This window comes from Propithecus coquereli, unplaced genomic scaffold (genome assembly GCF_000956105.1).
Source record: "Propithecus coquereli isolate 6110/MARCELLA unplaced genomic scaffold, Pcoq_1.0 Scaffold51, whole genome shotgun sequence".
NCBI lineage: Eukaryota > Metazoa > Chordata > Mammalia > Primates > Indriidae > Propithecus > Propithecus coquereli.
The window spans coordinates 5,973,721-5,991,414 of NW_012150952.1; the positions used below are offsets into that span (position 1 = coordinate 5,973,721).

At 38.8% G+C, this 17,694-nt stretch overlaps 1 protein-coding gene across 1 annotated transcript in view; it reads left to right on the top strand.

Moving 5' to 3' along the window:
* Positions 1–14,325, top strand: part of GALNT1 (polypeptide N-acetylgalactosaminyltransferase 1) — a 35,724-nt gene extending 21,399 nt beyond the window's left edge. The window contains exons 8-10 of the mRNA XM_012656579.1: positions 6,193–6,291; positions 6,861–6,995; positions 12,934–14,325. Coding sequence (XP_012512033.1) covers positions 6,193–6,291; positions 6,861–6,995; positions 12,934–13,080 — 381 coding nt within the window. The 3' untranslated portion in view covers positions 13,081–14,325. The remainder of the gene's footprint in view (positions 1–6,192; positions 6,292–6,860; positions 6,996–12,933) is intronic.
* Positions 14,326–17,694: the final 3,369 nt, after the last annotated feature.

A 17,694-nucleotide genomic window follows, 5' to 3' on the forward strand; every position in this document is an offset into this window, starting at 1 on the left:
TTTTTTTTTTTTAAATCTGAAATATTTAGTCTCTAGGTCAAAATTCTCTTAGAAGTCCAAATTCTTCCCTCTCTTGGAAGAAAACACAACTGTCTTCACCTCTAGCATTGGTAAATCCATGGTCTTCCTTTTTGTTCCCAAGAAACAAAAGCCATTCTTTTTTTAATTCAACTTTTTCTCTTCTATTGACTTAGTTATCATACTTGTATTTTTGTTTTTATGGTTGCCCTAGTCATTTCAGTGTGCATCCCTGAATTATTACAGTCTGTCTTAAGTTAGCACTTTCACCAATTTGCAGTTTAACTGATTTTTCCTTCTAGTTTTTGGAGCAGAAGTGTTGGGCCACTGCTATGTTCTATCTAGAAGCACTGCTTTTCCTTTTCTTCTTTATTACAGTACAATGCTTCAGGCTTTTGGACCGTAAATATTCTAGGTATCTTTTCTTAGTAATCTTCTGACTCCCCAAGATCCTCCTTTTCAAGGTAGTGATTTTCAACACAGCCCAGTGGTAGATTACAAATCAATTTAATTGCTTATGACCACCATTGTTTAATAGTCTAGAAAAGAACATATGAAAGTGCATTGCTTGCAGTAACGGAATTTTGTTTTTACTGGATGATGATGTAAAATATTTCTTACCATGAGTTGCGATCAAAAAAGTTTGAAGGAAGCTGTCTTTTAACGCATAAAGGACAGTTCTTTGTCTGAATAGCCTTTGTGTTTGTAGAGATTATTCACAATCAGATGGTTTTTATCTCTTTGTTAGCTCCTCCTTTTATTGTCCACCTTTCTAGTAGATACATAACTGTTTGTGTATCCCGTGCCTTCTTTCCATGAGGACACAGAACTTCTACCTTGTTCTAATGCAGTCGTTTCTTCCTCTACTATCCCCTTGCTCAAACTCCTTTGCTTGGATTCTGGCATATTTTTTCTGGGACAGTCTTAGCAATTAAAATGCCTTAGTTGTACATAGGCCCTTTGTAAAAATATTTATCCATCCTGGTCTTGACCCTGTAATCACTTGACTTAAAGAAAGGCTCTAGAGAGAGAGAAGGAAGAGTCCTTCTAGGAGCACAAGGCTATGATTGTCTATGGCAGGGATCAGCACACTTCAGCCTGCAGGCTAAATGCAGCCTGCTGCCTGATTTTGTAAATAAACTTTAATTGAAACATGGCCACACCCATGTATTTACTTCCTGCCTCTAGCTACTTTTACACTACAACAGCAGAGTTGAGTAGTTGGAACAGAGACCTTTATGGCCCACAAGCCTAAAATATTTAGTCTCTAGCCCTTTAAGAAAATGTTTACTAACCCCTGGGATATGCAGTCAGGAGTAGTCACGGATAGCCTTCCTTATCTTCACTCACCAATTGTTCCAGCCTGTCTTTGATCATTAGGAGCCTTTATTGTAGCATTTTCTTCAGTTGATAGCACTAAAATTAAACTTCTCTTGTTTGCTTCCTTCCTCCTTCTTACCCTGTAAGTCTAAATGATACTCTCTTTCTCCCACTCCTCCTCCCTAAGAGTTCAATTTCCATTGAGTTGGCATACCTGGAAACACGTCTATACTATGTAATCTTGCCTTTTTTCCACTAATCTTTCGCTGTAGCTATGTGTTTCTTTAACAGGCTGCACCATCTGCAGTTGCAGATCTGCAAAATCTGCAAAAAAAAGACTTCATTGTAAATCTTTATGAACTTTTAATTATAAAATTGCTTTTAGAAAAAATATGAAGCCAAGTAGGAAAAAAATTAACCCTTCTGTGATAGAAATTAATAGAAGGATGAAATTTCCTTCTGTAAGTCACAATAGCAAATGATGGTATGTGGTGATCAAGGGCTACAACCAGGCTGTATCCCAGGATTGAATCTTCCTAGCACTCAGGAAAAGTAACCCCCGACCCTGAGGAGGTTGTTGCTTCTTCAGTCCTTTTCATTCATTCAACAAATGTTTGAGTACCTACTATTTTAGGTACTATTTTAAGTACTTAGAATATAGCAATGAATAAAGCAAAGATCCTGCTCTTGTTGATCTTACAGTCTGTGAGGGAAGGTATATTATGACAAATACATAAAATGTCAGGTGGTGGTAAGGGCAGAAGGGACAGAGAATGACTGGCGAGCATGGGGAGTAGTGCTGTTTTATGTAGGGAAGTTGAAAAAAGCCTCTCATGAGATGATTTTGGAGCAGAGATCTGAAAGAAGTGAAAGAGCAAGCTATATAAATTTCTAGGGAAAGAGTATTCTGGGCACAGGGAAGAACAGGTAGAAAGGTTTCTAAGATGAGGGTGTACATAGCATGTTCCGGAAACAGCAGGGAGGCCAGTTGTCTGGAATGGAGTGAACATGTGGGAGAGTAGTAGTAGAAGATAAGGTCAAAGAAACAGAGAGGGTCAAATCACATAGAGCTTGTAGGCCACAGTGAGGACTTTCGATTTTATTCTGAGTAAGATAGGAAGCTACACAGAAACATGAGCAAACTTTCATTAGAAAAGGACTAGATTATCTGCTACATAGAGAAAAACTGTGTGGGAGCAAGAGTAGAGCTGCTGTGTTGGCAAAAGGCAGAGAGTAGTCAAGGATTATGTCCAGGCTGATGTCAAGCCTGGTGCTGTGGAGTTGCTGTCACTGGATGGGAAAGCCCATAGGACAAGCAGGTTCTGAAGGGAGTGCAGTGCAGTTTGGGGCACATTAAGTTTGAGATCCAAGTGAAGATGTTGAGTAAGTAGTTGCTTTTCAAATCTTTCAGTTTGGGAGACGTTGATGGTGGAGATCCAAACTTAAGGGTTGTCAGCACATAGATGGTTTTTAAAGCCAAAACCTACATGAGGTTATGGTAGGAGAAGCAAACATAGGTGGAAGAGAGAAGACTGAGGACCACATCTTGGGGAACTCCACACTTTAAAAATCAAGGAGATGAGAAGGAATCCGCAAAAAAGGCTGGGAAGAAGTGAGCATTGAAATAGAACCAAGAGAGTGGTGTCCCAGGGACTAAGTGAAAGATGTGTTTCAAGAAAGAGGAAGTGATCGACTGTGTCGAATACTGCAGAGAAGTTGGGTAAGATGAGTACTGAGCATTGGTCATTGCATTTGGATCAGGAAATGTTGCTAGTAGCCTCCGTCTCGCAGTGTCAAGAGAGGTGCCATGGAGATTGTTAGAGATCCTGACAGCTTCAAGAGAGAACAGGAGAAGTGTAGGTCATGAATATGTACAAGTCTTGCAAGGAATTTTGTTGTAAAAGAGAGCAGAGAAATGGGTGGTGGCTGGCAGAGACTTTGGAATTAAGGAAAGACTTTTTATTTGTTTATTTTTATTAAGGTAAAACTGTGTTCTGCTGTGAGTAACCCAAAACTGAAAATTTGAAGATACAAAAGAAAGGGCCAACTTCACACAAGTTGACTACTACCAAAAAAAATAAACAAACAATAACGAGTGTTGGCCAGTATATGGAAAAACTGGAACCCTTGTTTACTGTTAGTGGGAATGTAAAATGGTACAATTGCTATGGAAAACAGCACGGAGGCTCTCAAAAAATTAAAAATAGAACTAGCATATGATCCAGCAATCCCACCTCCGGGTATATATCCAAAAGAATTGAAAGCAGGGTATCAAAGAGATATTTGCACATCCATGTTTATAACAGCACTATTCACAGCAGCCAGGAGGTGGAAACAGTGCAAATGTCCATAGACAGATGAATGGATGAACACAATGTGGTACAACATATAATGGAATATTATTCATCCTTAAAAAGGAGGGAAATCGCTGGGCTTGGTGACACACTCTTGTAATCCTAGCTACTCAGGAGCATCCCTTGAGCCCAGGAGTTCAGGGTTACGGTGAGCTGATTGTATAGCTGAACTGCACTCCAGCCTGGGTGACAGAGCAAGACCCTGTCTCTAAAATAAATAAATAACCAATATTTATATTGGTTGGGGGGTGGGGAAAAGGCAGTTCATCTCCTGTGACAGCAGGGCAGGCAGCAGGAATGGGGACACAGGTGCAGGTCAGTTGTAGATTTGGAGGTGGAAGCTGGTGGTTTGTGGTAGAAATGTGGGGTCATTGTCTTCTGCCGACTTGTTCCCTCAGTTGAACACAAGAATATTGGCTGAGTGAAGCAGGGATTGTTGGTGATAGGGGTTTGGGGAAAGAGGAAAACGTGTAAAATAGAAATGTAAGCTAGAGGAGAGCAAATAGATCACAGAAGGGAGCCGTGTGGTGGTGAGTTAGTGAAACCATTCAGCCTGGTTGTGTTTTCTCCGGTGCCAGAGCAAGTGGAGCCTCCCATGTTTGTCCTTAACAATTCCCAAGGCTACTTCAGGATTGGTTTGAGCTCCCTGCCTCTGAACTTCGTTGTGGTTTAGGGAATTCGTTCTCAAACAAGTGAGGGCTACTTTGAGGTTCTTGAGCCTTCAATTCTCACTGAAGCCTCATTAATAAGAGTCTGTTTCCTTTGCTGAATCCTCATTCCCGTCAAGGAATGCCCAGGATGAGTGATGGAAAGTTTATGGCAGTCATTCTAAAGGCAGTAACTTGCCTTTGGAATTGAGATTGAGGAGTACTTTTTTTTCCCTTAAAACCGACCCAGTTTTGGACAACGCCTAAGCATTGTTAGCTAGGCCAGAGTATAGGCGTATAACAAAGAGGCACTTGTCTAACCCATGGTAGATGACTGCCAAGACAGCTTGCTCTTGCCTCATGTTGGCTGGCTTCTGGATAAGCCACAGAGTCTACCCTCTGGGGCCTGCTTGTTATTGCCTTATTAACTTAGCAGCTGGTCTTAAGCCTTGTATGCCCTAATACTAGGTCACGTCATCTAGGTTCAAGACCTGATTTCTGGGGCTGAGGTCATTCTCAAGCACCTGCCACAGTTCAGCCACGGGTCTTGTGTTTGTGATCATAACTTCACCCGTGCGAGCCTTCCTTTGCTAACACGAGTTTAGCCTTCGAGACATCTCTTGCTGTTCAAGGACCCAGGGAATCCTGAGATCGTAGATTTTTGAGCAGAAAGGGGAAATCAGAAATATAAATATGACTAAGGTAGTAGATATAATTTAGAGTGTCTGGCTTCAGTTAACTCTGACTTCCGCAGCTCCTGTAGGACCTGGAACTAAATTAATGTTGATGTTTATCCTCACATCAATAGTATGATAAGTGCTACTATCCCACTTCACAGATAAATAAATTGAGGCACAAATAAATGGTTTAAACAACACGGCTAAGGTCACAACCACAAAATGGAAGACACAGAATTTGAACATAGGCAGTCTGGCTTGAGAGCCTGTGATTTTAGCCAGTAACACCCATATTCTTTCTCAGATCTAACCAGTATTTCTCTTGTGGCAGAGAGTGTGGATAAGTGAATCCAGATTCCCTAATAGTGGATTCCAAAAGTGCTTTATCAGGGCTCTTACTTGTTCACCCTAATGGAGGTACTGAGACTCTGGTGAGACTATAGTAGAAACTAAGAATCTTTGGCTCTCAGTTCTTGCCTGGTTTCCCAGGAGTGAGTGCATTCACAATTATTTTCAACTCCTAGAGCCAAAAATAACATGTGTATGTATATTTTTTTGAGACTAGGTCTCGCTCTGTCACCTGGGCTAGAGTACAGTGGCTTCATCGTAGCTCACTGCAACCTCAAACTCCTGGGCTCAAGTGATCCTCCTGCCTCAGCCTCCCAAGTGCTAGGATTACAGCAAAAATAATATTTTTTAAGTGGTAGCAAGGTACACCTAAGTTGCTACTCCAGAAGGGGGTGGTGAAGAGTTTCTGTGTCTGTTGATAAGGAAAGAAAACCGAGTTACTGCGTGCCTACTGCATGCCAGTCTCTGCTAGGGCCTCTGTGTGTATTATGTCATCTAGAGCATCTAACACACCTGAGAGATATTTTTATCCCTGTTTTACCGATGAGAAAATTGAGGTTATTATAGCAACCTGAAGTGCTCAATTAGAAAGATATGGTATTGGGAGAAGGGAGTGGATTTTGTGGACAAAAATGTTTAGGCAGTGCTCTTTTTTGTGTCTTATATCCTTTTGTACCACCATTTGTCCCCAACCTGGGGAATTTGAGGTTATTTCAGAGTAGTACCAGGGAAAGTTTAGGTTGATTTTTAGTTTACCTGTGTGTGTGTGTGTATCTGTCTAGGTAACCTCTCTAACTTCTAATATTTCCATCATTCGTTGTCCCACAGATACGAAATGTGGAAACAAATCAATGTCTAGATAACATGGCTAGAAAAGAGAATGAAAAAGTTGGAATTTTTAATTGTCACGGCATGGGAGGAAATCAGGTGAGTATCTTCGTAAATGTTTACCAAGTAATATTCTGAAATACATTAAAAATATATCTAGAGATGCCCTTCCCCACCCCTGGGGATTCAAAAAAAAAAAGTAAACATTTAAAAGGGATAATTTTCAGATTTGTTTTTACTTTGCCCTTTTTATCCCATGACGTCTTTCATTAAATATTTTCCTACTTTTAATAAGAAATAAAGACCTTTAGGTGAAGGAAGCCTTCAGTCTAATGATTTCTTTTTTAATTAAACATTTGTAAAAGACCCCTTGTAAGAACTGTATTTACATTGCTAAGCATGAAATTTATTTTGCCCTTTTTAGTCAAACAGATGACAACCCTTGACAATACACTCATTGTATATAGAGAACTCAAGGTCATTTTTACTTTCCTCTCTATAAACTTAGTGGTCGTTTTTCTGAGTCATTTTATTCTCCATTATTTTAATAAAGTACAAAAATCACGTATCTTGAAATACTGGTATTTTTCCTGCCAGATAATTAGGCTCCTAAAATGCTAAATTTTTTTTTCTATTTAAGCTTATATGTGTGTATTTTTGTTTTCCAGGTTTTCTCTTATACTGCCAACAAAGAAATTAGAACAGATGACCTTTGCTTGGATGTTTCCAAACTTAATGGCCCAGTCACAATGCTCAAATGCCACCACCTAAAAGGCAACCAGCTTTGGGAGTATGACCCAGTGGTGAGTTATGCAGATGCATGTAGGAATAAAATTATGTGCGTCATTAGGTATATTTATATACTTTATCACTAAAGGAATGAATTCTTATGTAGTTTGAATATGGATCAAACTGTTCTTATACACTGGAAATTGACAGATGAGGAAAAATAAGTAAATTAAAGATGTTTTAATCTAATTATTAGTCTTACAAACTCATATTGCCTCCAGTCCCTGTGTCCTTGTTGCTAAGGTAGCCACTGTTCCTTCTCTGTGTCCTCAAGTTCTATAGTCCAGCTTAGGAGAAACAGCAGTAAGTAGGCTTTTTAAATTACTGAATTAAACACTTAAGTAAAAGGTAAGTTATAATTAACAAAACTCTCCAGCTTGTGTTGATTTTTCAGTGACACACATGACAGAAGTTTTTGTATTTATCTTTGCTTTCCTCTGGAGCCTCTCCCTACCCCCCATAAATTGTGCTCACATGGAGGTATTTAAAAGATCAATCAAAGCATCCCCAGTAAACCTCTCTCCCTGTCTTCCTATCTGCTTGATCTTTCACCTTGTGCTTTTTGCCCTGCGATTCTGCAATCGGGACCAGCATCTTCAGTAATCTCTTTCTCTGGTTCTTTTTTCTTAAGCTTACAAACATAACTAGTTTTCTTCTTCATGTTAGGAAGAACTTTAGTTCCTACTTTACTTTCTGCATACCATCTTACTTTTCTCCCACTTTCTGTAATGTAGAGTAAATGGCCAGCACTCATGGCTCTTGGTCCTCCATCCCTGACTCTTGCCTTGGCCTGACACTGTATAGAAACAGCTCCTGAATGCAAAGCCAGGAGCGTCCCAGTCTCTTTTTCCTTAACTTCTCTATAGCATTTACTGGGTGTTTGGGTTTTTTTGTTGTTTATTTTGTTTTGTTTGAGACAGGGTCTCACTCTGTCACCCAGGCTGGAGTGCAGTGGCACCATCATAGCTCACTGCAACTTCAGACTCCTGGGCTCAAGCTATCCTACTGCCTCAGCCTCCCAAGTAGCTGGGACTATAGGTGTGTGCCACTGTGCCCGGCTATTTTTCTACTTTTTGTAGAGATGAAGTCTCACTCTTGTTCAGGATGGTCTCGAACTCCTGTCCTCAAGCAAATACTCCCACCTCAGCTTCCCAAAGAGTTAGGATTACAGGTGTGAGCCACTGCCCCCTGGCCTATAGCATTTATTGTTGCTAAGCAGATAATATTAGTATTTCTAATTTTCTTATTGCTTGGCTTTAGGTGTACTACTGTTACATTCTTCTGTTAGCTTTCTCTGCTTCTTTATTCTACCTCTGAAATGGAGATGTTGCCCAAATTTATGACTTTGGCTATCTTTTCTCCCTATACCGTGTCATTTACAAACCATGGTCTACTTGAATCTACTATTCCCTGAACATACCCTTTACTTTTCTGTTTCACATCTAACATAATACTCTTCCTTCTGCCTGATAAATTCTACCCATTTTTAAGATCCCAGCTTTGACATCACTTCCATGAATCCCAGCCTACAATTAGCTCTGTCAATCCTAACAATAATCTCTGATCCCTATAATGCCGTGCTTCTTCATAGCTATCCATCAGTCTTTTCTCTAGTGTTAGATTGTTAGGTGGTAGAGGACAGAGACCATGGTCTTCACAGTGTCAAGCTATAGTAAAAATTACATTAAATATATTAATAGATCAGGAAATGGCCTGAATGTTCTGTTCCAGGGTTTCCCCTGGTGCATGCTACTGCCATTTTGTGTGTGACCGTCCCTTGCTTTGCAAGATATGTAGCATCTCTGGCTGCAGATAATAAGTGCCAGTGGCACCCTACAGCCATTGTGACAACCCAAAAAATTTTAAAAATGCAAAAGCTTCCCACTTTTAAGTTCCATGGAAAATGACAGTATATTCATTTGGCAATATAAAAACCTGTTGATTGTAGCTTAAAATAAATATAAAAATAAGTAGGGATTTACTTTTCTTACATTAAGTCTGGAGGTAAGTAAATTCAGTGGCATAGTGATGTCAGGGATAACAGTGCTGTAACATTCTTGGCTTTTTCTTGTAGCCACAAGATGGTTGCTGCAGCTCGCACTGTCACATCCCAACTCAAGGCAGAAAGAAAAGAGGAGGGGAATGTTACAAAACCATATGTATTGCTCTTTTATCAGGAAAGCAAAAGCCTTTCCTGGAACCCCTTTAGCAAGCTCTGCTTATGTCTTATGTCCCATAGTGACCCCTAGCTGCAAGGGAGGCTGGGAGAGCAAGCATTGGATTTTCTAGTCTTTGTAGTATGAGGTAGCCAAGAGACAGGGATTGGGAAAGGCTGTTGGGTTAGCCAGCCTACCCAGTCGACTGTAACAGGTATTCCGAAAGAAAAGGTTTGATAAGACATGTAAGAAGCTAGAGATAGTTTGGAATATTTAGGAAGAACCAGTTATGAGTTGGAGGTCTTAAAACTTCTGGATCACTTTGCAAGGTTTTTTCCCCCTGAGATAAAATTTTAATGTCACAGACGGGTTTCTCCCAGAAGCAGACTCCAAGATAAAGTTTAGCGTTCAGGATATTTGTTAGGGAACCTCTGCTGGATCAATACCTATGAAAAGGAGAAGGAGAAGGCAAAATTGGCACCGGAGAAGTCAAGTGTGATTAGGTCCTGAGTAGACTGAATAGGGAGCTCTGCAGGGGAGTGGCCATTAGAATTGTCCTGTCTCCATCCACTGAAAACATAACATTCTGGAAAAATAACAAATATTTATGTCAACAATCTAGAATTTAAACCTAAAACCAACAAATCTTAGATTTCAGAGAAACTCTAGAAATAAAATCCAGGACACTGTTTTATACAAGTAGAAATTGAAGCTCAGATTGGAAGTTAATTGCCCAAGGTCACAGAGCAGGTGAAGGGTGTGACTAGATCTCAAACCTGGAATTCTTGACTCTTGATCCAGGATTCTTTGCACAGTACCATTCTATCTTTGATTAAATGTGTATGTTCATGTATCTTTAAGTCTTGTTTATACTATATATTGTATAAAATTGATAATATGACACCAAGCTCTTCTGCTTTGACTACTTATATCTGTCTTTTCTGGAATAAAACGTAGATTTATACCCAATCTCATTTAGAGATTGGGGGCAACAGGTGGGCAAATTATTTTTTTCTAGATTGCAGGTGGGCTTTATGCAATGATTAATTACAGCTTTTATCCAGCCCTTCAAAAGTTACAATTAAATATTTGTGCCCAGCATTAGAGACTACAGTGGAAGCTGGTCCCAGCAGTGGCTTGTCCAGTTGCCTTAATCTTTCTCTGTGTGGAGACTCGTCAGTGTTGCCTGGTCCTCTGCTCAGTGCTGTGAAGACAGAGCCCGCAGTGTTGTGAGCCACAGAACTCTGTACTTGCTGTCAGCAGGCAGAGTTATGTCTTGGACAGGATCTTTCACCAGAGTCCAGGTCTCCTGAGGGGCTGTTCCCCTCCTGAATTATGGGGATTCTGTCTTGATGTTGAACAGTCTAATGCCTGGCACGGAACAATAACCTATGTCTCTGTGATGGCTGTATTTTAATGAATCTAGATAAGTGAAATACACATCTTTAGAAATTGGGATGAGAAGGCCAGGCACAGCAACTCATGCCTGTAATTCTAGCACTTTGGGAGGCCGAGGTGGGCAGAATGCTTTAGCCCAGGAGTTTGAGACCAGCCTGAACAAGAGCGAGACCCAGTCTCTACAAAAAATAGAAAAGTTAGCCCAGCATGAGCTACTTGGGAGGCTGAGGCAGGAGGATCACTTGAGCCCAGGAGTTGGAGGCTGCAGCGAGCTATGATGACACCACAACACTCCAGCTGGATTTCAGAGCAAGACCCTGTCTCAAAAACGAAGTGGGAGGATGAGAGAGATCAACTCCCCAACTCTCCAACTAAATTTTTTGTTGTGTTTAGTGGTTTTTTGTTTTTAGTTAAACTGTCTATGGGCCTGATAAGGGATGCCTACGGGGAGGAGCTTTGCAGGGACTTCTGGAATGCTTGAGGGGTTCTGTTCTGTGTTGCTCTTGTTGTACCTGAGACCGAGGCCTTGGCAGCAGTGCGCATGCTGAACTTCAGCTCTCTGGCTGCTAGGTTGTGTATATGGCTGCTCAGGATGTTGCTAAGATGTTGGGTTTTCCATTCGTAAGTACCATTTATAAGGTACTTACTCTGGGCTAGATAAGCACTTCTGTGTACATTTTCTCCACGTTTCCTCACAGTAATTCAGTGAGGTAAGTATTTTTATCCCCTTTTTACAGATCAGGAAACTAGATCTCAAAGAGGTTAAGTTTTTGCTGAGGGACACATAGTTGGTATATGACTAATCTGGAATTCACTCCAGGAAGTGTCTGACTGCAAAGCCCAAACTCTCAACCAATAAATTACACAAGGTCTACTTCAAAAAATAAAAATAACCACAACCATGCTGACTCTCTTTCAGGTTCCATTCTTACGCATTTGCAAGCATTCAAGTATATAATACTGAACCTAAAGTCAGTATTGTTGGTGACATCTGCAAATGTATACTGCCCTTTGCCAGTTACCACTTTGACCACAACATGGAAAAATAATAAATGGCTGGAAGCCAAAATAGTTGTATATAATCATTGTATTTTGTTTTGTTTTAAATTCAGATAGTGCACAAGAGGCCTCAGGAAAATGAAATAAATGCTCCAGATAAAAGAATTACATTAAAGTAGAGCCATGAGTAAAAGAATCAGATACATGTGTGTTAAACATTTCACATTTCCTCCTAGTTATTTAAACTTACAGGATAACTCTTAATGCAGATTCCTATATAACTATGAATCCTTGAAGACCAGAGTTTGTATCAGAGTCATTGGTGTGGATCGTTACAACTGTGTGTCCTTTGACTCTTATCTATCCTGCCCTTTTGAAATTATCCTAAAAATCAACATGTCAGCATCAAATCTGGAATGTAAATAAGTAGATAGAAAGATATATAGCTGTAACTATCAGCCATTTATTAAGAACCTCCTTTGTAAGTGAGATGCTTCGTACTTTAACTTCATTATCTCTACCTCACAAAATGTGCTCAGAATGTAAGAGCTGCCTGGAAAGTATCCAGCCATTGTTAATATAACGAGAACGGTTACATGGCTGGATACTGGTAAGTCCTTAGACCCTCATATGTAATGTGATCCTCATTTTTTTTTCCTTTATTTTTTTTCTTAACTTTTAAAAAAAATTTTAAGGCGGGCTGTGCACGCCGCCTCCCCGCCGCCAGCGCTGGCCGGACGGTAGGGTCGCGCCGAGCCTGCCCGCCGGCCTGCCTGATCCTCATTTTAAAAATGAGAAAACCCAAGATACCCAGGCTGTGAACCCAGTCTGTCTAACTCCACATTCCTGTGCTCTTCTTCCTCAACCACAGGGCTAGTCTCTGGATTCGATATGGACAGAGACTTAAGATTGATTGTAACTAATCTCAGCTGTCCCAACATTCTTACGCTTTTAAGTCTTCAGAAAGACCTGCGTCTCTAAAAATTTGAGGTTTGGCGTCACAGAATTAACTTGAACAGCCTTGTCACAGAGAAATGAAACAATTTTGAAATAGCTGTTTGAAAATAGCTTAAGGATCCTAAATTAGGAACCACTAATCTGGCCCCTTTTTTTTTCTCTTTCACATAGTGTTACAGAACTTATGCCAGAATTAGGACTTAGAATTTAGGTCATCTTACTACAAATCCAGTGTACCCCACTGTACCCCAGTGCTTTTCTCCCTTCCACGTAGCTCTTAATACTATCTTTAAATATGTACCTTTTCTCCATTGTTATTTAATTTATATTGCCCCCAAAGGCACCTTTTCTATAGAGGAATTTAATAATCACCAAAAATGATGATTGAGGTGTTTTAATTTTTTCCACTTTCATGTTAAGTGTTTTTTTCTGTCACTTTCAGAAATTAACCCTGCAGCATGTGAACAGTAATCAGTGCCTGGATAAAGCCACGGAAGAGGATAGCCAGGTGCCCAGCATTAGAGACTGCAATGGAAGTCGGTCCCAGCAGTGGCTTCTTCGAAATGTCACCCTTCCAGAAATATTCTAAGACCAAATTTACAAAAAAAGAAAAAATAAGGATTGACTGGGCTACCTCAGCATACATTTCTGCCACATTCTTACGTAGCAAAAAAGGAAAAGTGTTTTCCTCCTCCGCAGGATGTAAGGTTTATCAGCCATTAAAACTTAGACTCCTCTAGCTTTTCACTAGCTGTGAACCAGCCTTCCTGTCCACGGACGTGAAACTGCGTAGTAGTGAGACTGTGCACACTGATGTTTACAAGATTGAAAGAGTCTTTCATCAAGAATCATGGTAAAGAATATTTAGACAATGAAACAATCAACAAAACGTGCTTTCCGGAGAGCTGCATCTTTTATGGTTTGCTTGCACAGCGGTAATTTCTACCGAATGTGCTGTCATAATGAAGAGATTTCCAAGATTTTTTTTCCTGATTAGAACTGGTAGCCAGTATATTAAATATTGATTTAAAAATAAATGAAAAGAACTGGAACCAGATTCAGAATCATGAAAACATTTTTACAACAATAAAAAAAACTATATTAAACAGGGTTTAAAGAAAATTAAAACAGAACTATGAGAAGTACAATTTGTTATATAACAGTATAGTATCAAATTTCTATATAGATTTTATACCTCAGTGGGGAAAAATAACTGATTCCAATGACGTTCATTTTATTTTCATCTGTGATAGTCATGGATGCTTTTATTTTCCTTGGGGTGCTGAAATTGAGCTGGAAAAAAAGGCTCTTTGAACATAGTTTTAATTTCTTTCTCCAATTTCTTTTATTTGGTTATTTGGTTTATGGGCTGTTGGAATTGTAATTTTTAATTGCCTTCTAAAAAAATGGAGATTTAACATAATGTCTGGTCTCAACTGAACAAGTTAGATATCTCAGTTGCTCTTGGGTCAACTGGCTTACAGACTTTGTCAAACACACGCACACACACAAATTTCTTACCAGATTTCCAACTTCTTAACTTGATTCAACTGATTATGCTTAATACCCAAGATTCGTACTACTGTACTACAGATTTGTTTTCACAGCAATAAATCTTCAGTTCTTTGTTTATGATTCCACTTAACAAAAGGCCTGCAGAAGTGATTTATTATTTGGGTATTTGGAGATAATATATTTGATGGTTTTTTTGGAAGACCTTTTCACTCCATACTCAGATGTGCTTCATTGTCAAGTGCATATTTAGATTAGATTCTTGAATTGTAATGTTGATCTGCTGCTTTTTTTTAAATAAAATTTGACTGAAAATGTTTAATTGGCATTTTTTTAATGACTTAGCCAAAGAAGTGCAGCTATTATTCCATATTAATAGTCCTGCATTTCTTCCCTAAATTCCATTTAAGCTAAATTGGTTTTGTTTTTCTCTGATTTTTAGTACCACAAAACCACCTGAGTGTCAATTAAAAGTTGATTATCAATTAATAGTTAATCTTTTAATCTCTGTTAGAAAATCTCATTGTGACATTTTCCCTGATATATAAAACAATCCATTGGCAAAAATGCATATATTTTCTTTCTTGTTTATAAGATTATATTTAATCTTTTTTTATTATTATTATTATCAAAGACCCTCACGGTAGGCAGTGCTATTTCTTGTGCCTAAGAATGTTTCTGAAAGTCACATCACTAATGATACTTGCCAAGTTGAGTATACACAGAGTTTCTCATATCATGTTCAAGTTCATCCACATCAAGCACATGGGGACACTTTAGGGTGAGACTCTAGTACAAAATCCATAAACCATGTCCCCAGGATTTTGAAATGAAGCAGGTGCTGGATGGAATTTTTTTCCTATTCCATGAGCTGTGTTAATTCTATCATCAGTAGGCCTAATGCTTGAATAAACCAGACGTCTAATCAATAAATTATTTTCATGCTCAGAATCTGAGGTTTTTGTATTCCAGCATAGCTTGGTCTTATTTCTTACTATAAGAAAGCTTAACAGCAATGTGATTTAAGGTTTGGTTTTGTTTTTAAGTTGGGAATGTAAGTGATTTAATTTATGGGTACTTTTAGAACCTAATAGATAATCCCATTGCCTTTATTTTTCTAATAACAGAATTCCTGAATACTTTGAAAATACAAAATATTCCTGAATAGTTTTGCCTTACATTGGTTTTATTTGAAGTTAGAGTGGATCCCTCTTCATCATAATTATTTATAGATTAGGGAGTTGCTAATCATTCTGTTGTAAATCAAATTAGAAAGAAAACAATGAATGAAAAAGAAAACGAAGGATAAAAAGATGGGACTATTATTTGACCAGTGAAGAATTCATAAATGTGACAATTAAGGATGATTTGAATCTCACAAATCTATTCACCCCACCCAATCCCAGTCCATTTTAATGTATCTCTCTGTCTTAATTGGCATTCATGAGAAGTAGTTCTGCCACTGAACATTGAGAATGTTCACCATTCCACAGATGGAGGACACTGTGTAGGCCACGTTCTCATTACCCCATTCTGCTTTTAGCTGAAAACAGAAGCTCCTCTCTGTGAGGATTTGGTACGCTCCTCATCTTCCATGAAGTATTACCAAGAGCAAATTTAACTCCATAGTTACATGTTCTTCAAAGGAGAAGGAAATTCAGAAAGTAGTGTTTCTAAGTTGGTAACTGTGAGACATTGTATACAAAGACACTTTTGTAAGTCACTTTTTATGCCATTTGGAAAATCAGATCTGTTTCCAATTATATGACATTACTTACATTGTCTGTTTCCTGAAGATTACCAAGCATTTTCTTGATAAATCTACCAGAACTAATAATTTTGCAGCACATGAGGCAAATAACATGAAACTCAGTTATGTACCTATCTATACATTAGCAACAAACACAAAGTTAAACTTTAATATATGCCATTTATAATAGCATCAAATAAATCAAATATCTAGGGAGAAAGTTAAAAGATGTGCAAGACCTCTGCCCTGAAAACTACAAAACAGTGCTGAGGAAAATTATAGAACACTACAATAAATAGATACTCTGTGTTCATGGATTGAAAGACTGCAAAATGTTAAGATGTGAGTTTCCCACAAATTTATCTATAGATTCAATGAAATCAAAATCCCACAAGGCTTGCTTGCATTTTTTTTTTTTTTTTAAAGACAGAGTCTCATTTTTCACCCAGGCTAGAGTGCCATGGTCAGCCTAGCTCACAGCAACCTCAAACTCCTGGGCTCAAGCGATCCTCCTGCCTCAGCCTCCCGAGTAGCTGGGACTATAGGTGTGCACCACCACACCTGGCTAATTTTTACTGTTTTTACTAGAAATGGGGTCTCACTCTTGCTCAAGCTGGTCTCAAACTCAGCTCAAGCAATCCTCCCACCTCAGCCTCCCAGAGTGCTAGGATTACAGGCATGAACCACCGCGCCCAGCCACCCACAAGGCTTTCTTGTAGAAATTGACAAGTATATATGGAAATGCAATAGACCCAGAATATCCAAGATAATCTTGAAGAAGAAATATAAAATTGGAAGACTTATACTAACCCAATTTCAAGACTTGCTTTAAAGCTACAATAATAGAGTGTGATACTAGAGTTAGGATAAACAAATACATCAATAGATAGACAAATCCAGAAATAGACCCCCATATACATACTCACTGGCTTTTCAACAAAAACGCCAAGCAAATCAATAGGAAAAGGGAAGTTTTTTTCAACTGGAGCTGCAGAAACTGGATATCTATATGGGAAAAGAACAACATTGATGCCTTCTTCATGGCATGTACAATTTGTTCAAAATGGATTACAAACCTAAATGTGAAGAACAAAACAAATCTTGTAGAAGGAAATATAGACTATCTTCATGACATGGGGGTAGACGAAGATATCTAAGGGTACAAAATACATTAAACAAAAAACTTAAAAATTTCATTAAAATGAGATACTTCTCATCAGAAAGATAATGTGAAAAGATAAGCCACAGGTTAGGAGAAAATATTCACAATACATTGACAAAGAAAAGCAAAGAACTTTTTAAAGCCATTGTAAAAGCAACCCAATATAAAAATAAGTAAGTGTCTTGAATACACACTTCACAGAACCATTCCAAATGCAGCTAGCATAGGATTAACATCAGTCATCAGGGAATGCAAAATGAAACCAAAGGAAATACCACTGCATACCTGCCGAATGGTGAGAACACGGAGCAACTGAAGCAAGTGGAAGGTGGTACAATCACCTCAGGAAATAGCTTACTAGTTTCTTACAGAGGTAAGCATATGCCTACCCTGTGACTCAGTGATTCCCCTTCTGGAGATACACCCAAGAAAAACAAGGGTGTATTTTCACAGTAAGATTTGTACAAGAATATTCATAGGCATTTTATTTATAGTACCCCCAAACTGGAAAGTACCCAAATATCCATCAACAAGTTAATGGATAATCAAATAATGGTATATTTATATATTGGATACCAGTCTGCAATTATTAATAAAAGAATGAATTACTGATAATAGGGATAAATCTGAAAAACATTGTTGAACAAGGAGAGCTTGGAATATTCCATTCAGATGAAGCTCAAGAACGGACAAAACAAATCTGGGATGGTGACCTTTGGGGGTGAGTGGAAACTGGAGAGGAATGTGAGAGAACTCGGGAGTGACGGAAATGTTCTGTA